Genomic DNA, 20,424 nt, shown 5'->3' with positions numbered 1-20,424 from the left:
GCCCTCTCATTGGTTCGCCTTCTCCGTTTCTTCTATCCGATGGGACCGCCGCGCGCAGGCGTGAAACGCCGAGAAGCTGGCTGCTTTGCCGGCACCAGTGCGTGTGCGCAGGCGTGAGGTCGGCCGCTCGCCTGAGGCGGGAGGGAGGGGGTGGCGAGAAAGCGCCAGGGGCGAGAGGGCACGGCTGAGACCCCGGAGGCCAGTGCCCCGGGTTCCCAGGCCCGCTTCCGCGCGCCGGGCGGCTGCCCACGCGCCGCTCCTACCACTGGCGCGCGCTGGGCCGCGCCCTTCACCTCCCCTTCCTCAGCAGGCTGCGGGGAGCCGCCTGAGGGGCGGCGCCTTCTGCGGCCGTCCCGGCGGGGGGATGTGAGGGGTGTCCTGCGGCCATGGAGACGGGCCCGGCGCCCGTGGTGGCCCCGCCGCGCCGTCATGGCGGCCCCGCGGCCCCTTCGCCGCCGCCCCGCGGCTCCCGGGCCGGGCCCGTCGTGGTGGTGGCTCCGGGGCCGCCAGTGACCACGGCCACTTCGGCCCCGGTCACCCTGGTGGCTCCTGGGGAGGCGCGGCCCGCTTGGGCACAGGGGCCGACCCAGGCTTCGGCTCCGGCCCCGTCCCCGTCTTCGGCCCTTGCTCCGACAGTCACCGGCGGCACGGTAGTGGTGCTAACTCTGGAGGCCTCACCCGAAGCACCGAGGGCTCAGGTCTTCACCGGCCCAGAGCCCTTGGTACCCGCGGCAGTGGTAGGAGACGATACGTCTATGGCTCAGGCACCAGGAACAGACTCTCGGAAGACAGAGGAGGCTAGAACCTCACCCGCCCCTGGACCAGGTACCCCCAGCGGGACCCCCACCAGGACCCCTTCCAGAACGGCTTCTGGGGCCCTGACCGCCAAACCCCCGCTTGCCCCCAAGCCGGGAACCTCAGGAGTGACTGCACGGGTTGCAGCAGTGACAGCAGGACAAGTGACAAGTGGACATGGAGCTGCAGCTGCAACATCAGCATCAACAGGGCAGGCTCCAGAGAACCCCCCAGAGCCTGGCACAGGCCCTCCAGGGACATGTGAGGCTCTGGTAGCTGTTGTGACAGTGACCCCGGCCCCAGAGCTTGCCGAAAACTCTCAGGACCTAGGCTCCACATCAAGCCTGGGACCTGGCATCTCTGGGCCTCGAGGGCAGGCCCCAGACACTCTGAGCTACTTGGACTCCGTGAGCCTCATGTCTGGGACCTTGGAATCCTTGGCGGATGATGTGAGCTCTATGGGCTCAGACTCGGAGATAAATGGGCTGGCCCTGCGCAAGACGGACAAGTATGGCTTCCTTGGGGGCAGCCAGTATTCGGGCAGCCTGTGAGTATCCAGTGGGCAACCCAGGGGACTGCTTCAGGGAAGCAGAGGTTGGAGGAGGGGTAAAAGATGGACTTTGCCCAGACTCTGGCAGCCCAGCCCTCTCTGAGGATTCAAGGGTGACTAGCGGGAGTGGGATACTTGGCAACCCCTACCAAGCCTAGAGCATCCTGAAGTTTCTGGGCACTCACATGCTTGTTAGAGCTTTAGACTATGTGTCAGGAGTTCTGGTTTTGAGCTTAAGCTTTGTTCTTGTTGTGTTGTGTGCCATTGAGCTAATGTCTTCCCTGTTTCCATGCCTCAGTTTCTTCTCCTGTGAAGTGAAAGGTTGAAGGAGATGATATTTAAGGTCGTCTGAGCTCCTTATGTAAAAAATCCTGCAATAGGCCAGATATTCTGGAGAGTTGGCTGGACAGGGTTCTGTTAGAGATTTTGGTTCCTTAGGGGGAGGGAGTCTGGGAGTGATGCAGGCATCTTATCTACCTCATAGCCCTAGGTCTGATGGGGCGAGGTGGGGGCAGTGTGATTGATGGAGGGGAGACCATGAAGGCAGGGCCCCTCCTCAAAACAGAAAAGGACAGTCTTGTGTTTTCACTGAGGGAAAGGGGTTGGAGGAGGCCTCTTCCCCATTTCTTCATCTCCCCAGCCCAGCTTACTCTTTCCTAGTTCCTTCCAGGGGCCTTAGTCACTCCTGAGGTGGGGGGGGATGTGAACTCCTCTGACTTCTTCCTTCTCTCTCTTTGGATCTTGCCCATTGTTCCTGTACCCCTTTAACCTACTGATCAGTTCAGTGTCACCCTAGCACCCAGGTGGCAGGCTCTGTGCCGGGTATTAAGGATAAAAGAGTTTCAAGATACTTATCATCTAAAGGGAGAAAAAAACAGTTGGTTTTGATATATGTTAGGTTTAGCCTAGGGATCATCACAGGACTTAGTGAGCACCTAGGGAAGGGGTCTTTTGCCCAATGTGGTAATCTAGCTGAAGCTGATCCGAATGGTGAAGAATGAGAAGGATTTAGTCATGGCTGGGCCTGTTGGGGTTGGGGGGACCTGCCTGGTTTTGGGGGAAGCCCTTTGGGAGAATATTCTAGGCAGGGTTTATAATCCAACAAAAAATCCAACAGAAAACCTTTATAATCCAACAGAGGACCTCTGAGCATCAACATTCAGGGTCTTATGAGGGGAGGCCAACTGAAGTTTGACCCTGGTGCTTTCCTACACATGAGGAATGTGTTGTACCCAATTTACAGATGAATAAACAGGATTAGAGCAGTTGAGTGAATTGCCCATTCATATAATCTGGATCTGTGTGACCAATGGTTCTTTTGTCAATACCATGCTGTCCTAAGGAACTTAGATTGAATTGGATTTTAGTGAGCCCCACTTGTGTGCCAGGCACCATGCTGGGTGCTGTTTCTCTGCTTTGTAGTTTTGTCCCTTTAAAATCCATCTTCCATGCTGGAGGAATCTACTGAGGTGAAGTTGACTAGGCCAAATGTATCTTAAAAACTTTTAGCGGCTCCCCACTGGCCACAGGACAAAGTCCAAGTGCTTTAGCCTGCACATAGGTTCTTTATTATCTGGCTTCGCAGCCTCTTTGGTCTTCTCTCCCACCACTCCTCACCATGCACTTAGTGCCACCATGATCCTGTTGAACTGATTCATACTCAGGCCAAGAATGCCTTTCTCCCCCTTCTGTTAAATTCTTCTGTCTTTCATGGCCTGCTTCAGATGTTCACTCTTCCAGGAAGCTTTCCCTGATACCCACTGCCCCTGCACCAATTAGGTGCCTCTTCTGTGCAGTTCTGTTATTGCGTTTTTCACACTGTACTGTAATCATCTCCCCTACTAAGCTCATGACCTTATTGAGGGCAGGAAAGATATTTTACTCTTTCTGGACTTTAGTAGAGCTTGGAACTGACTTATGATAGACATTAATGAAAGAGTCTTTCTCCGTTTAAGGCACTTCTAGGACAGAAGAAACTAATATTTAATGAACCCTTCTATTTAACAGTCTTTTATATACAGTTTCTCAATAATCCTCTTATAACTTTGTGATGTAGGTAGTGACATCCCTTTTTAAACAGATGAGGAGCAGACTCAGGTTATCCCTTGCTAAGGCACCCTTATGTCCCTTATGTTCTAAGGTACATAAATGAAAACACAAGGGCAGGTCTGTCTGAGAACCCAAGCTCACTCTTCCATTACACTCACCTTCTAGTACTGGCCTCTATAAGTAATTGTTTCAAGACTGATGGGAGATCTTGAATGTGAAGCTCTCACAGTACAGTAGGCAGGCAGTGCAAGGAAAGCTTGATTTGCCTGGGAATCTGGAGCGGTTTCAGGAAGGAGCAGGTAGAAGGAATTGCAGATGGTCCGAGTGATCTCGAGAGTCTCATAGGAGACTCAATTGCTTATAAGGAGACAGAGAAATATATATTTGTTCTGTATTTTATTTTGTGGATAATAATTGCTATTACTTCCTGAACCCCTGCATTATGTTCTCATGTAATCTCTCAGGTGGATATTGTTTATTTCTCCATCTTACAAGTGAGGAAATCAAGGCTTAGAAGAATTAAATGACTTGCCCACGGTCACAGTGAATAAGTGGTAAAGCTAGAACTTGGATCCAGGTCTAATGCAAAGTGCAGTTTTAAATATCCTGTATTCTCTCCCTAAACTTATATACGTTAGAGTGGGATTTAAACACACTTCCCCAACATGAGAACACAATCTTGGTACAGAGATTTCCTTCCAAAGGGAAGAAGTTTTTTCAGTTTGGTGAACTAGGGCCTTGGATGGCCAAGTGGCCAGACGTCTTGGTGTTTGGCAGCTCACAAGAAGCTTTTATGTCCAGTCTCATTTAAGCCTGGGGAAGTGGCTTGCTTCAGTTCCCCCAGCAATCCAGGTTTTATACTACTGCTACTGACCTCTTTCATGCTCCACTCCCCCATCCTATAGAGAGAGCTCCATTCCTGTGGATGTGGCTCGGCAGCGGGAGCTCAAATGGCTGGAGATGTTCAGTAACTGGGATAAGTGGCTGTCACGGCGTTTCCAGAAGGTTTGAAAAGGCTGAGTTGCGGGCAGGGCAGAGCATGGGGGTGGGGTGGGCCCCTGTGCTCTGGGGAAGCCCAAGAGCATGATAGTCTCTGGACTACATTGGGGGCAGGTGGTACTTGAGGGAAGGGGTAGCTTTAAAAGTAGAAGGCTAGGCCAGGTCAGTGGAGTCAAGTCTATGGGAAGTAAGAAGGGTGTCCCAGGGAGCTTGAGAACTGTGGGATCAGCTCCTGAATCTGGCTTCCTGCCTGCCACTCTGCCTTAGGTAAAGCTGCGCTGCCGGAAGGGGATCCCCTCCTCCCTCAGAGCCAAGGCCTGGCAGTACCTGTCCAATAGCAGGGAACTCCTGGATCAGAACCCGGGCAAGTTCGAGGTACGTCCAGAGTGTGGGGTTGTGACACTGTGTGAAGGGTGTCATCAGTCTCTCCCAGATCTTGAGGTAATCGTTGTTGTCCCTTTGCAGGAGCTAGAACGGGCTCCTGGGGACCCCAAATGGCTGGATGTGATTGAGAAGGACCTGCACCGCCAGTTCCCTTTCCATGAGATGTTTGCTGCTCGAGGGGGACATGGGTAAGGTGGCCTAACCATGTGGGTCAGTCAGCAAACATTTGTTGAAGACTCCAGGTAGATATAGGGCTGGATTGAAAGCAGTTCATACACTCTAGGACTTCTAGAAGACTAGTCCTTAATGGATTGAGTGTCAAGATATATTGAAGGAAGTGTCCTAGGATGGAGACTCTTGACTCAGGTAGCTGGGGGACTGCTGTTGGGGGAAGAGAGGAGACACACATCAAAGGCTCATTGAAGAGGTTGCATAAGAGCTGGGTTTTGAAGAATAGTTGAGAACAAAGCAGGGGTCAGGTGTTTCCTGCCTTGGGGATTATGTAAATTGTATCCGGGCAATGGGATTGGGTATAACTGAGGCTGGAAAAACAGTTTAGGGCCAGATCACTGAGGGGCCTTTAAATGCTGTGCCAGGGCACTTAGATTTTATTCTGTGTGCCAGGCTTCCTCAAGATGTATATATACCACTCTCCAATAATATGTATGATGTTAGGTGGTTCTCTGAAGGACTTTTTTTGTCAATAAGTTCATCCTTTTAGCAAATGTTTATTGAGCACCTGCTATCTGCCAGGCACTGTTCTAGTCACAGATGACAGCAATGAACAAGAGACAAAAACTCCTGCCCTCATGGGGCTTATTATATTTTCATGGGGGTAGATAAGATAAAGAAGGAAACTATGTTGTATGTGAAATGGTGCTCAGTGTTAAAGAGGAGTTTAAAGCAAGAAAGAGGAACAGAGAATCTGAATGGATTTGGGGGTTACAAGTGACCTGATCTGACTTGTGTTTTAAAAGAATTAATCTGGCTGCTGTGCTGAGAACAGCATATAAGAAGACAAGGGCAGAGGCAGAGACCAGTTAGAAAACTATTTTCATAATCCAAGAGAGAGATGATGATAGATAGACCAGGATGGTATCTGGAACTATGGGGAGAAGTGGTTAGATTCTGGATATATTTTGAAGGTATAGCCAGAAGGATTTGCCAATGGATTAGAAGTGGAAAGAGTGTAAGAGAGAGGGAGGGAGGGAGAAGTTATGGATGACTCTTAAGGTTTTTGGCCTGAGAATTTGGTCTTAATGGAGTTCTATATACTGATGTGGGTGGCGGAAACTGGGGGAAAGTAGGTTTTGAAGATATATTAGGAACTCAGTTTTGGAATATGTAGTTTGAAATGCTTATTGGATATCCAGATGGGGATGTTAGGTGGGTTTGATGTATACTAAGTACAATTCTGGATTTTGGGAGAGATTTAAACTAGAAATAAATTGGAAATTTAAGAGCTGTCAGCCTCTAGATGGGACTAAATCTTAGCCATGGAACTCGATGTCATCAAGACAGCAAGCATAGATATGAAAGGAAGCTCACAGATCGAGCCCTGCAGCACCAGCATTTCAAGAATAGGAAGATGAGGAAGAACCAGTAAAGAGGACTGGCTGGAGAGGTGGAAGGAAAACCAGGAAGGTGTATTTCCTGGAAGCAAAGTGATAAAAGGATTTCAGGATCAGCAGTATAAAATGCTGTTGATTGGTCAAGTAAAGTCAAGCTGCAAATTGATCTTTGGACTTGGCACTGTAGAGTTCATTGCTGACCTTGATAAGAGCGGTTTTGTAGGGAGCAGTGAGAATGGGAGAAAAGAAATTGAAGATAGCTGAATAGGTAAGGAAAGAAACTGGTATTTGGAGGGAAAAGTGGAGTCAAAAGACTTTTTAATCTAAAGAAAGTAACAGATGTCAGTATGCCAACAGGAATAGATCTAGTAGAGAAAAATTGATGATGCAGGAGGGATGAGAAGGTTGCTGGAGTGATAGCCTGTGTAGGCAAGAGGGGATGGGATCCAGTGCCCAGTGGAAAAACTGCTTGGCTAGGATCACAGGCAGTTTACCCATAGCAGCAGGGGAGAAGTCAGGGCACAGAAGCAGGCAGATATTAGCTTAAATAACTTCATCAAACCTGTCGTTTCATGAATGCTATTGCAGAGTGGAGAAAAACATTAAGTAAATACTAGTAGGAGTGGTATGCAGATAAAGTACAAGTGAAGATCACACTTCAGTGACTGAATTTTGGAAAACACTATTATTATAAGCAGTGGTCAGGGGTATGTGTAAGACTTAATGCAGGGAGAGAATTTGGGAGATTGTTATTTTTTTTCTGGGTAAGAAATGAAGATCTGAGCTGTGAAGTGGTTGTGGAGGTGGAAGGAAGGAACACACATGAATGAAATTCAGGTTGTAGTGTTGATAAGACTTGGAGATTAGTCATGGGGAGTAAAAGAAGGCTCTCTGTTTTCTGACGTGGGGCTGAGTGGAGGAATTCCCAGACACAGCAATGGATGTGGCACCTTCAAGGAAAAGGAGCAGGTCTGGGGCCAAAATTTTATTCTTTTGGATGCAGAGATAAGAGAAAAGGTCTGAGTCACAGCTGGCTTCCCAAGCCTTCAGTAAGAACCAGGGCCCACTGGATGTGCTGGGGGGGACTGATGAAATCCAGCGAGACAGATTAGGCAGGCCCTGCCCTGGGAGAGCTTCTCTGGGGTGGCAGAAGCATTTAGACAGTGCTAGAGGAGGAATGAAGCTTTGGATATTGAAAGCTTCCTAAGAGATGACCTTGAAGGTTTATGGGATGCTGGCAGACGAGGGAGGGAGAGCGAGCACAGACTGTGCTGGGGAATGGTAGGGGGCATGTGGGTTCTGCAGGCAAGGGTAGAAGGCTGGAGCCTGGAATGCTTTGATTGCAGTATTAGTCTTTGGCTTAAGTTTGATAGGCAGGACTAGGAATGGTGTGTGGTGGTAAAGCTCTGAGGTTAATATGTATCTGGGCTGGGGCTAGTGGGCAGGGAACAGATTTTAGTTTGGAGCAGTGTGCTCCCAACCCCTGTGATTGCCCTCATCATCTTTCCCAATACCCACAGGCAACAAGATCTGTATCGAATCCTGAAGGCCTACACTATCTACCGGCCCGATGAGGGCTACTGCCAGGCCCAGGCCCCCGTGGCCGCAGTGCTGCTTATGCACATGCCTGCTGAGGTCAGCATGCTCTGGTCCTGGTTGGGGAGGGACTGGGAGAGCCTTGGCATACATACAGTGGTGGTGGGGGAGCTCTCCGCTGTTTCTCAGGTCCCATCCCTCCTTCCTTGTTCTTGTCCTTCTCAGCAAGCCTTTTGGTGCCTGGTGCAGATCTGCGACAAGTACCTCCCTGGTTACTACAGTGCAGGGCTGGTGAGTGTCTGGGGCTGTGACTTTTCCCCAAGGCTACAGGGAGGTCTTTGTCCTACCCTCTCCCCTTCTGTCCCCTCTCCTCCAGACCTCTCCCACTGAGGTGAGAATCTCCTGCTAGATCCAGTTCTACCCCAAGGGGGCCACAGTAGATCTTTTCTCATAGCTCTTTCCACCTCTAGGAGGCCATTCAGCTGGACGGAGAAATCTTTTTTGCACTGTTGCGCCGAGCCTCCCCACTGGCACACCGGCACCTGCGACGGCAACGCATTGACCCTGTGCTCTACATGACAGAGTGGTTCATGTGCATCTTTGCCCGTACCCTGCCCTGGGCTTCAGTGCTGCGCGTCTGGGATATGTTCTTCTGTGAAGGTACTTCTATAGCCTTTCAGGCCATGAAGGGCTGGGGTTTCCATGTGCTTGCCAGTGGGCAGCATTCTGACAGAAGGTGCTCCTTGGGTTTGGGGGCTGGAGAAACTGAGACCTGGTCTTGGCTCTGCCACCAACCCAGAGTCTGTTCTCCCTCCCAGGAACCTGAAATGCATGGCAGCTTGTCTCCCTTTCGGGGCCTCAGTATCTTCATCTGTATGACTGGCAATAGACAAGGATAAGGGCTGTGAGTCACTCCTAACGGGGACAGGCTGAGATTGCAGGCCTGGTCACCTGTGATGTCTTCTCTCTGGCCCTGCAGGCGTCAAGATCATCTTCCGGGTGGCCCTGGTGCTGCTGCGGCACACGCTGGGCTCAGTGGAGAAGCTGCGCTCCTGCCAAGGCATGTATGAAACCATGGAGCAGCTGCGCAACCTGCCCCAGCAGTGCATGCAGGAGGACTTCCTGGTTCATGAGGTAGGCCCTGGCCTTGGCACACTCCATACCTGCTTTGGGCCATCCCCACCTTCATCTGCATTCTGGTACTCATTTCTCTATCTAGGTAACTAACCTCCCAGTAACAGAAGCACTGATAGAGCGAGAGAACACAGCCCAGCTCAAGAAATGGCGGGAAACCCGGGGGGAGCTACAGTATCGGCCCTCACGACGACTGCATGGCTCCCGGGCCATCCATGAGGAGCGCCGGCGGCAGCAGCCACCCCTGGGTCCCTCCTCCAGCCTCCTCAGCCTCCCCGGCCTCAAGACCCGAGGCTCCCGGGCAGCTGGAGGGGCTCCCTCTCCACCCCCTCTTGTTCGCAGGGCCAGTGTTGGGCCTGCCCCAGGGCCTGTGGTCACCGCTGAGGGACTGCATCCATCCCTTCCTTCACCTACTGGAAATAGCACCCCACTGGGTCCCAGCAAGGAGACCCGGAGGCAGGAGAAGGAACGGCAGAAACAGGAAAAGGGACGTGAAAAGGAGCGACAGAAACAGGAGAAAGAGAGGGAGAAGCAGGAGAAGGAGCGGCAGAAGTGGGAAAAAGAGCAGGAGAAGGAACAGCAGAAGCAGGAGAAGGAGCGGCAGAAGCAGGAGAAGGAGCGGCAGAAGCAGGAGAAGGAGCAACAGAAGCAGGAGAAGAAGGCCCAAGGCAGGAAACTTTCACTGCGTCGAAAGGCAGATGGGCCCTCAGCTCCCCAGGATGGTGGGAACAGGTCCTCGGCATCTGAGGCCCGGCAGGACGCTTACTTCTGACCTCTGCCCTGGGACTGAATGGCATGGCCCCCTCTTTTTCCCTCAGTCAAGAGCAGACCCCTCAGCTGGCTATCCCTCTTTCTGAGGAAAGTAGCTTGGTTTCCCATCTGCTTGCCAGCTGCTGATTCCTACACAGTCAGGACAGTCAGAGTGCATGGGGTGGCTGCATTTCCCTGGGATAGCCATTGAACAAGTCTGGAATCCCTCACCTCCAGTTAGGCCCTGCTGGGGTCTCTGTCACTTCTGTCCAGTTCCCTCTGGGGTCCCTTCCCAGGTGCTGTCCTGATTGTCCTTTTGTCACCACAGGGGTGTCTTTTGGCAATGAGAGTCAGCAGTTTTCAGATTCTTACACTCCAGTTACTCCCCTTATCCATGAAATGGAGCTGGGTTCCTTTTTCCCTTTTTCACTCCTGCCTTTCCCCTCCACTTCCTGGCTGAGGGTGAAGGCTCTCCTTGTTCAACTTCTGGACATCTCTGTATTGTATGTACAGAGGACCTGGTTGGCCCAGGATAGAGGAGTTTGCTCTATCTTCTGTCCTTTGGTTCTTCCACAATGTTCTTGCACTCTAGTTTATTTAATGGGACATGCACTGGAACAGGAAATGTCCCCCACTTCCTCACTACCACTACCCTCCTTGCTTTCTCCCACTTCATCTACCTTCCTCTGCTTTGTCTCACCAGGGTCCCCACCTTTCATCTTATTCCCTTCCAACCCTCTGGCCCCTCTCTGGGAGGGGGTCTTCCCTTAAGCCCCAGGGGGTGGAACCCAATGTTTACATTCTCTCCTGTCTCTGCCCCCACCCAACATGGCCTTTGAGGAACCAGAAAAGAACCCGCTGTTGTAGCTGGGCCTGTCTCCTGCCTTGTTATTTGATGAAAGGGGTTAGAAGGACTGGGGAGGGAGGGAACAACTAGTGAGCCAAGATTTATTGAAGCAGCCTGTAGGTCTTGGCAGGTAGGTACTTCTTGGCCTTTGGCACATCTCGCAGTCACTTAACAAACAGTTGTTAAGCTCCTGCTTCACGTTTGCCTGGGATCTGCTGCTTCCATTGTCAGTAGCCTCCTGAAGTCCTCTACATGTCTCCTTCCCAAAGCATCCATGCAACTCCTGGAAGCCAGAGGCGGGAGACTGAGGGTGGCTAAAAGTCCTGGGGGTGGGGTGGGGAGGAGGTAGGGAAGCTGGGCTCTTGGCCAGCTTCCTGGCACAGCCCCAGTTCTGGACCTCCAGGGAGAGTAGCAGCACAAGTAGCACCCACATCCAGGTTCCTAGCTCCTCCTGGTTTTCTGCTGCCAGCTTGTAAGCCTGCCCATTCTCTGTTCCCTCCACCAGTGGTCAAGAGGGTAAAGGAGGGTTCTGTGGCTCTGAGGCATGGCTCCATCTGGCAGTTCAACAGGGTGAGGCCCAGGGGTGTGTCATCCACCTGGTGCTCTTGGTAGAAGTTTTCCCATTTCCCCAGAAGATGAACCAGTGGTACTGGTAGCTGTTATTTCTGGACCCCTTCTTTAGCAAGATGTCCTCTGGGTCTGGAGCCTGTGTTCTGTGCCCACAGAAGAAACAGCACAGACTTTTGGTGCAGTTTCATGGTACTCCAATCTGGGAGAAAACTGCCAGCAAGGAGAGAGGAGGGGTGGTCTATCTTGTGACCCTGGGGACCTCCATGCTGCCCTATAGTTCCATTAGGCTCTGGCCACAGCCTTTGCCTAATGGGATTCAGCCTCCGAGTGTCCTCAAGGGATAGAGGTCTTGTCCCCACACCACTGGGACCCACTCTGCCCACCTCTCCACTCTAGCTCTACCTCTTGGGCCAGATTACAGAACCTGGGCAGGGGACACTTGGCTGGGGCCCTGTTTGATGAGCTTTGTGAGCAGCTCTGCTGCCTTTTTCCAGTCCAGAGGTCAAAACACAAGGAGCTACTGGACTGGATGCTGGGCATAGGTGTCACTGCCACTTCTGTGATGGCTCTTTCAGCCTCAGAAACCGGGAACTCACCTGGGGATGGGGTGGGGGATGTAATCGACTTCCTCTGGGTCGTAAAGGAAGCTGGGTTTGGAAAGTGCCCTTGGCATAGTCAGGAGCCTCCGGGCTGGCCATCAGGAAAAAGAAAAAGGCTGCACCTCGGACTAACTGAGGGCAGATGACTGGATCCTCAGAGTGGGAGGGTTGCAGAGCCCTTGACCAGCCCTGGGGAAAGGTACGCTAGCCTGGAAAAGGAATCGGGTAAGAATCTACTGGCCCTGTTCGGATTTTGCCTTCCATCATGATCCTTGGTGCCCTTTAAGTAGAGTGCGCTCCACTCTCCAGAGCCTCTACTGCAGTGGGAGGGAATCAAAACCACTTCCCGCCATCCCTCTCGTCCGAAGACGGTCTAGGCGTTCACACGTCCCCTCTTCTGGTCCCTATCGCCGCACACAGCTTACGTCATTTCTGGGGCTGGGCGGTGTCTCCCCGGCTCACCGCGTACTTCCGCCCGCCCTTCCAGTTAGACCGCTAACTAGAGTGAAGCAACTTCCGGCCTTCATGGCGCCTTCCTCAGTTCTCTTCCGGGTGATGGCAGCCCGGTGCCCCGGATGTAGACCTGGCGGAAGCATCGCTTTTTCTTCCGCCTGCCTTGGACCTGTAGGTGAGCGCCTGCCGGTGGGACTGCTCGACTACTTGTGGCTTTGCCGCCTCTCTTATTTGTATTCATAGCCCGTGACAGCTGGGGTTACCTCGCGGTATCGGGATTTCGGCGCAGGGTGGCCAGGACACGAGGTCCTGTGTCCGCCCGAGCCTCACGGGCTCTGAGGGAACTGGCGGTGGAGGAGTGGGTATCAGCCCAAAGACCTGCTTGGCGCCCAGGACTTTTGGGACCTGGAATGGGGCTGGTCACGTGGGGGAACCGATCTCCTTTTATCAAGGGGGGTGGGTGTCCGTGGGGGCTCCTCCCCGCGTCCACCTCTAAGACCTTGCTCCAGCAAGGTCTTTCGGATGCCAGACCAGGTCACAGGGGCCTGTTGGCTACCAACTCCTTTTTCAACCCCTGAATCTGCCCTACCTCTCCTCCCATACTAGATCTAGTACGTCCCAGGGGAAATATTTGTTGTACTGGGGGCGCGCTCGCGGTGAGTATCCTCCTCGCCCAGTTTTTTTAATCTGCACCCTTTCCCTCAGCTCAGCTTGGTGAAGGCCCCTCTGTCCAGTTATGTCAAAGAGGAAAGTGACCTTCCAAGGCTTGGGAAATGAAGATGATGAAGATGAAATCAGTGTCCCCAAGAAGAAGGTGAGGGGGCCAGATTCCTGCATTCTGGGAAGAAGAGAGAGAAAAAAGGAGCTAGGAGCCAGCAGAGGGAAAAGGTTGGGGGGACAAAGAAAGGATACAAAGGGCTAGCTTTTGGATTTTCAGTTTGAGTCCAGATCCTAGAGCATTTTGAGGACTAGCCAGTAACCTGCATCTCTCAACTGGCTGGCTTCTCTTCACAGCTGGTGGACCCTGTGGCTGGGGCAGGAGGTCCTGGGAGCCGCTTCAAAGGCAAGCACTCTTTGGACAGCGATGAGGAGGATGATGATGACGAGGGGTCTAGCAAATATGACATCTTGGCCTCAGAGGATGTAGAAGGTAAGCTGTACCCAAGAATTGACTCTTCTCTGGGGGGAATAAACAGGAGCTTTTGGGAATGTGGGCAAGGGAGGCCCCTGTCTCTTTTTCGCATGCCTAGCAGGGTTTGCCTGTGTTTTTGGTGCAGGTCAGGAAGCAGCCACACTCCCCAGTGAGGGAGGTGTACGGATCACACCCTTCAACCTACAGGAAGAGATGGAGGAAGGCCACTTTGATGCTGATGGCAACTACTTCTTGAACCGGGAGGCTCAGATACGAGACAGCTGGCTAGACAACATTGACTGGGTGTGGTTCAGGGGCTGGCATGGTTGGGCCCTGGAGGCAGCAAGTGCTTGGACTCTTCTGGCAGTTTGTAGAAAATAAACCTTCCTATTTTCACATTATAGGTTAAGATCAGGGAGCGGCCACCTGATCAGCACCCACCATCAGACTCAGAGGAGGAGGACAGCCTGGGCCAGACACCAATGAGTGCCCAAGCCCTCCTGGAGGGCCTCCTGGAGCTGCTGTTGCCGAGAGAGACGGTGGCTGGGGCGCTGAGGCGCCTAGGGGCCAGAGGAGGAGGCAAAGATGGCAGCAAGGGCCCTGGGCGGCCTAGTTCCCCCCAGCGCTTGGACCGGCTCTCTGGATTGGCTGACCAAATGGTGGCCCGGGGCAACCTTGGTGTATATCAGGAGACAAGGGAACGGTTGGCCATGCGGCTGAAGGGGTTGGGGTGCCGGACCCAGGGACCCCCTGATCCCAAGCCCCCACCTTCTCTGGACATGTTTGCTGAGGAAGTGGCAGAGGGGGAGCTGGAGACCCCAACCCCTGCCCAGAGAGGTGAGATTGAAGGGCAGAGGAGGGGTGTTGCAGGCAGGGGCAGGGGCAGGGCACTTGAGGTCCAGTGGCTTTGCCTGTTACTTTAGATGCAGATTCACCAGGAGATGGTTTGCTGGATGTGATGTGGGAGTATAAGTGGGAGAACACTGGGGATGCTGAGCTGTATGGGCCCTTCACCAGCACCCAGATGCAGGTAAACCCCTTTCTGCTGCTTCTCTCCCATCTTACCCCCCATGCCATTAGTCCTCCAGTTCTGCTCTCTCTTCCTACAGACCTGGGTGAATGAAGGCTACTTCCCAGATGGTGTTTATTGTCGGAAGCTGGATCCCCCTGGTGGACAGTTCTACAACTCCAAACGTATTGACTTTGACCTCTACACCTGAGCCTACTGAGGGCTCACTTTGGTGGCCCCTTCTTTCCTGGACTCTGTGAAGGAGGCTCCAGCTGCCTCAGGCAGTGAGGATATTGGGGGCAACTTTTCAGTCAATTTTCCTTTCCCAATAAATCCTTTAGTTGTGTGTTAGGGCCTTGGCTTTGCTAATGGCCAGAAGCCAGAAACCACAGCCCCTTTGGACTTGCCTTGGTCCTATAGAGTTTCCTCATGAAGTTCCTGTTTGAGAATTTCTGGTCCCTCAAACCATCTTCTGTTTACTGTTCATAAGGGCAGAGCCAGGGCTGTCAGGTGGCTGTTAGCCTCCCTTTTTGGATGCAGATCACCATCTAAAAATCCTTTCACTCATATGGCATTCTTTGGTATCCTCTGGGGTTTCCATTTTGCTTTCTTTGGTCTTTAGGACCTCAGAGGCTCTCCTTGCAACCAGTGCAGGGTAGAGCCCTAGCAGAGGAGATTTTAGGCCTGATGGGCTGGGGCATCTGTTGGTTTTGAGCAGGGAGCCTGGTACTCACTGGTTTCTCATTGTCTCAGGCTCCTTAGGTGAAGTACTCCTTAGGTGTTGGCTCTTGAAGGACTCCATGGCCACCTGGGCAAACCATCCATAGAATAGGCACAGAGAGGGATAGCACCTCACTGAAAGGTTACACAGTGAATCAGAGGACTTGCCCAGACCCAATGGGCTCCCTTCCCCGACCTTTCTTGGTATTAGGTCTTTCCTACTTGGCCTTTGAAGCCCTGAGCTTTACATTTCCTGGGCTCCCACAGTGTGCCTGGCACTGAACTAGTGCCTTGAGGAAACTGAGATAACTGGGCTGGTCCCCTTTCAAGAGTTCACAGTCAGGGGTGTAGGTGAGAAGGGAGACAGACAAGTATAATTGTACAGTCTGGACCTAGCAGTACCACCCTACCAGCCCATCAGTATGGCTTAAAGCCTCTCCTCATTTGACCAGTTTAGATTTTTCCCTCCACTTTTTCATCTTGGCTATCCATTGGAATCTCATAGGGAGCTGTAAAATCATCCTTCAGAGATTCAGAATGAGTTGGTGTAGGTAGTGGGCTGGCAGTTTGGTCTTTTAAAAGCTCTGAGGTCTTTCCAGTGTGTGGCCAGGTGGAGAACCACTGGGTCTGACTCCCATGATAGGTTATACCTGGGGAGAGAGGCCGGTTCCTGGACTTTGCCGTGGTAGAGCTGAGCATGTGTCTGGTCAGAGCTCTGGATGATTCTGTTAGTTACAGGAGAGCTGAGCACCAGAGTTGTGGATGCGTGGGAGCTCCAGGGTGGAAGGAACCAGGCCTGGAACTAGGAAAGACTTGGGTGGGAGTGGGGTGGGGTTACCTGATGTTCTAGTGAGGCCTCCAACTTCTGTAATAATTAGATCCACTCAAGTGCCAAGCCATGCCTGGTTTTCACTGACTCCAAAATACCTTTGGTTGTAAGATGGCTTTATGTCAGTAAGAAGGGAATCCCTGGCAATTATGTTTGTAAGATGTCATTGATTAAAAGATGCGTCCTGATTTTAGAAATGAAAAGCAGGTGTCTTAAGACCGATGAAATATAGTGTTCACCTTCGTATCCTTAGTGACTAACTCACGGGAGGTGTTTAGTGTTTGGTGAATAAGTGGAAGTGAAGGGGGTGGCTCCCCTGGATGTCGTCCCACAGGTCCCTCAGGCTCTCCCCATTGCAAACTGACCTCTTACCCTCACAACCTCTTCCTGTGTTAAGCTCCCCAATGATACCCTGTGTGGGCAGAATGATGCCCCCCACAAAGAAATCCACATCCTCAACCTCAGAACCTGTGAATATGTGACCTTATATGGCAAAAGAGACTTTGCAGATGTGATTAATAATTTCAAGATGGGGAAATTAATCTAGATAATTGAGGTGGGCCCAATGTAATCATAAGGGTCCTAAGAAGTGAAAGAAGTCAGGAGGATCAAAGTGAGAAAGGGAGGTGAAAATGATATACTATTTCTGGCTTTGAAGGTGGATGAGTTGTGTGCCAAAGAACGTAGTGGTCTGGAAGAGGCAAGAAAATGGATTCTTCCCAGAGTCTCCACAAAAAAATACAGCCTCACTGACAGGATTTTAGCCCAGTGAAAACCGTTTTGGATTTCTGATGTTAGAAGTTTGGTCATTTGTTAGAGCCCCAGTAGGAAACTAATACCCTGTCCAGCTGAATGCCTCTTCTCATGGATATCTAAGTTCTCTCTGAGGTCATGTCCCTCTTTTAAGCACCTATCAGCACTTAACTCCCTTGCTTAAAAAAAAATGAGACTTTGTATATGCATGTTTAAATTTTTATTTAAGCCTTTTCTATTTTACAGTAGTAGATTTATAAGAAATTGACAAAAGTAGCACCGAAAGTTCATTCATTTTCTCCTATTAACATTTTTCAGTGGCACATTTGTCACAACTATTGAACCAACAGTGTTACTTATATATTTATAACAAATTTATTGAGACATCCACCCATTTAAAATATACAATTCAATGGTTTTTAGTATCTTCACAGGGTTGCGCAATTATCACTACAATCTAATTTTAGAATATTTTTGCCTACCCTAAAAGCAGCCCCACCCATTACCACTCCTTCCCCATCACTCCTTATTATGCCTTCATCTTCCGATCTCTGCAACCACTTATTTACTTCCTGTCTCTAGATATGCCTATTCTGAACATTTCATACAAATCATACATTATGTGGTCTTTTGTGTCTTATGTGTCAGCTTCCACTTAGCATGTATTTGAGATTCTTCCTTGTAACATTCTTTTTTATTGTCGTATGGATGTATGGCATATTACTATTAGCTAAACCTCACACTTTATTTGGATTTTACTAGTTTTTCCTTTATGTCCTTTTTCTGTTTCAGAATCCCTTCTAGGATACTCCATTACATTTAGTTGTCATGCCTCTTTAGTTTCCTCTGGTCTGACAGTTTCTCAGACTTGTTTTTGCTGACCTTGATAGTTTTGAGGAGTACCGATTAGGTATTTTGTAATATATTCCTAACATTTGACTTGTCTGGTATTTTTCTCATGACTAGATTTGGGTGATGGGTTTTGGGGAAGAAGACCATAGAGGTGATGTTCCTTGCTGTTTACTGAAAACTTGTAATGGCTCTACATTGCCCTCAAGATAAAGTTCACAAGTTTGAAGCTGACGGAGAAGGTCTCCCATAGCCCAGCTGGAGCCAGTCCCTCCAGTTCCACATCTGCCTTTGTTTTCATTGTTTTCTTTCTCCCTTCTCTCCCCTGCCCAGCACTGGGCAGATAATTTCATTTCTCTAGGCTGGCCCTGTTGTAGGAAACGACACCCGATGGAGGAATTGGGCCGCTCAGACAACTTTGTTTAGAGGAAGGAGAATTTATTAGGCCGGCGGAGCATGTGGGGTTAATAACTCCACACACAAGCTCACTCTAGTTGGATTTATTACAGCTTATAAACTTGAAGTGTCTATGCAAGGGGCATGTAATTCCTTGAGGTTTTACATGTCTCTCCTTACTCAAAATGGGGAGGGGGAGCTTTGGGTGGAGCAGCTGCAGGGGAGGCATTTCTAGACCCCTGGTCTTACAGGTCGTTTGTCTCGTAGTCTTATAGAAACCTTGGTGCTATCAGCTCTTAACGGGTTCTTGAACAGAGAGACAGGACTGGGACTCCTAGCTTACAGAAAGCAGCACTCACTGATGTCGCACCGCTCCGCAGGTTCCTTATCCAAAGGCTGAGCTCTAACTGTAACACAACAAACAGTTCCACACAGTCTTGACATTCATACACAGCTACAGAGATAAGGAAGGGGCTGGAGAATCCTGGAGGTGGGGGATTCAGGTGTGGAAAATGTTAACTGAAGAGCGTAGGGCAGAATGGGGGAAGAGAGCAGTTTTAACCGGCTGAGTGGGTTATTGTTGGAGGCCCTTTCCTTTGCATTTTTTTGGATGCCTCCTCTCCTCTCTCAGGCCAGTGATACCTTTCTCCCTTTTCTGACTGTCTGGGGAAGACCAGTTACTATGTCTATTGTGTCTTAGCTCTGGACCTCTTCCAAAAGGCTCCCTAACCCCACTCCCCACTCCCCAGGTTGCTTGTGGTTTCTCCCACTGCGCCCAACAGCACAGATATCTGATGCAACACTTAGAGCAGTTTCTCCTGGTCTGTTTCCACCGGTTAACCTGAAATGGGATCAGTGTTGATGAATGAGTGGAAAATGAGCCAATTCTTTCCCAATCCTGTGTGTCAGTGGAACAATGTCCTCCTGAGCCAGGCCAGAGGGTGGGGACCTGTGGGGCTGTTTGTTTATGCTGCCCCAGAAGGTGTGACCTAGATGGGCAGTGTACAGTCACTTAGACCCAAGAGTCTCTCAGTGGGCAGAGCAGAGCAGAGGAGACATTAGAGTCATTCTAACTCCTGGGGTTATCACTTAGTCATGGGAAAATTTACAGGAGGAGTTCAAGATCAAAGCGGCAAATGTTATCACTACATCCAGGACACCAAACCCTCTGAAATGCAGCCTCTTGCCTTTGGAAGGCTATTTTCCAGAAGAGTAGCTAAAGTGGCGGAAGACAAGTCTGGACACTCCTGGTTGAGAGCTGGGCTATCACACTGCCCTGGGCATCTGGTGGGTCCCAGGGGAGGCAGAGACTGGAGGAGGCCCCAAAGGAGCTAAGATTAATGAATGATCAGGCTCCACAAAGCCTGAGGAGTTGGGAGGATTCTGAATGCCTTTGACAAATGCCACCCCTTCCAGCCCCACTGACAGACTTGATGCCTCATTGTACATTCATTGAAACCCAGGCTCCCAGCCAGAACCCAGTTGGAGCCCTGGAAATGCCCAGCTCTTCCTGATGCTCAGACCCAAGAGGAATTTCTCTATCACTTCTTCCGAGAAGCCTTTCTTGACTCCCAGATTTGAGTAGGGACTCCTGTTATGTGGTCCCATAGTTCCTTGTGCTTTCCCTTTGTAACCTTTATCAATGGCTCCAGTAGGTTCCATGGGAGCTGGAACCATGGAGAGCCTGTGTATTCCCAGCACTGAGTGCCATGCCATGCCATAGTAGATATGCAGTAAATATTTGTTGAAAAAGGTTTAGAAGGGTGGTTTGAGATGGAAGCCAGGCCTGCTTAGAGCTCCCCAGTCTCAGCAGATGACTCAAGGGAGGACATTGAGAACTGGGGTCCAAATGGACCATGACAAATAGAATTGGCATACAAGGGGTTTCAACAAGACTCCTCCTGTTCCAACTGCCATGAGCTCTGAACCCAGCCCAAGTTGCTTTTTCTTTATACCCCTTATCCCATGCTCCAGCCCAGCCAGCCCTTTCTTGTTCAAGGTGTTCTCTCCTGGAACACTCACTCTAGACTCCTCCACAGAGCCTTCCCTCATCCCCTCCTTCTGTTCTCCTGCGTTGAGGATTTATTTGACCCTTTCTTAGGCTCATGGAACACTGTTTTTGTCTCCTACTGGAAATGCGGCAAACTACTGACTCATGTAAGGTTACTTTCGTGACAGTGACTGTCCTAAGTAAACAGGCCTCCGAACTCAAGGGATTGATACGAAATAACTTCTTAAAGTAGTAGTTTTCAGCAACAAAACTCTCTTTTATAAAGTCTTTTTTTTAATTATTTTTTATTTTTCTATCGAAATAATAATGCACAGTTTTAAAAATTCAAATAGCATTGCAAGGCATAAGCAAGTGAAAAATAGCAATGCCTTAAACTCTCTCCTACAAATCTCTCTCCTGTACAACTGTCCTAAATTCCTTTAGCTTGTTTCTGCTGATATTTATCTCCATGTTTCTTTTCTTTCTTTTTTCTTTTTTATTATTATTTA

At 50.5% G+C, this 20,424-nt stretch overlaps 2 protein-coding genes and 1 long non-coding RNA gene across 6 annotated transcripts; 2 read left to right on the top strand and 1 right to left on the bottom strand.

The window, feature by feature from the left end:
* The first annotated feature begins 84 nt into the window (after positions 1-84).
* Positions 85-10,639, top strand: TBC1D10B (TBC1 domain family member 10B). Its single transcript, XM_016155085.2, has 9 exons — positions 85-1,342; positions 4,300-4,399; positions 4,661-4,768; positions 4,859-4,965; positions 7,869-7,983; positions 8,110-8,175; positions 8,355-8,544; positions 8,864-9,018; positions 9,104-10,639. Exons 1-9 carry the CDS (start codon positions 387-389, stop codon positions 9,788-9,790), a joined length of 2,484 nt encoding a protein of 827 aa, XP_016010571.1. The 5' UTR covers positions 85-386; the 3' UTR covers positions 9,791-10,639.
* On the bottom strand, positions 10,171-12,224 carry LOC118606412. The gene is made up of 2 exons (XR_004952370.1): positions 11,782-12,224; positions 10,171-10,898 (listed from the first exon to the last, which is right to left on the bottom strand). It is a non-coding gene; the product is annotated as an uncharacterized LOC118606412 (long non-coding RNA).
* A 125-nt stretch (positions 12,225-12,349) lies between these two features.
* CD2BP2 (CD2 cytoplasmic tail binding protein 2) lies at positions 12,350-17,619 on the top strand. Of its 4 annotated transcripts, none has more exons than XM_036225302.1 (7): positions 12,350-12,412; positions 12,943-13,051; positions 13,252-13,387; positions 13,515-13,672; positions 13,774-14,206; positions 14,293-14,399; positions 14,458-17,619. In XM_036225302.1, the coding sequence occupies exons 2-7, from the start codon at positions 12,974-12,976 to the stop codon at positions 14,587-14,589; spliced, it is 1,044 nt and encodes a 347-aa protein (XP_036081195.1). In that variant the 5' UTR covers positions 12,350-12,412; positions 12,943-12,973; the 3' UTR covers positions 14,590-17,619. The 4 variants fall into 4 exon arrangements, with proteins under 4 accessions (XP_036081195.1, XP_036081196.1, XP_036081194.1 ...); XM_036225303.1 differs by lacking the exon at positions 12,350-12,412 and adding an exon at positions 12,428-12,595 and having other exon boundaries at positions 12,948-13,051; XM_036225301.1 differs by lacking the exon at positions 12,350-12,412 and adding an exon at positions 12,429-12,595.
* The last annotated feature ends 2,805 nt before the right edge of the window (positions 17,620-20,424 follow it).

The sequence above is a fragment of the Rousettus aegyptiacus genome, unplaced genomic scaffold (assembly GCF_014176215.1).
Source record: "Rousettus aegyptiacus isolate mRouAeg1 unplaced genomic scaffold, mRouAeg1.p scaffold_m13_p_8, whole genome shotgun sequence".
Classification (NCBI taxonomy): Eukaryota; Metazoa; Chordata; class Mammalia; order Chiroptera; family Pteropodidae; genus Rousettus; species Rousettus aegyptiacus.
Note: the sequence above shows the minus strand (reverse complement) of the source record. Positions and strands in the feature narration are given on the sequence as shown.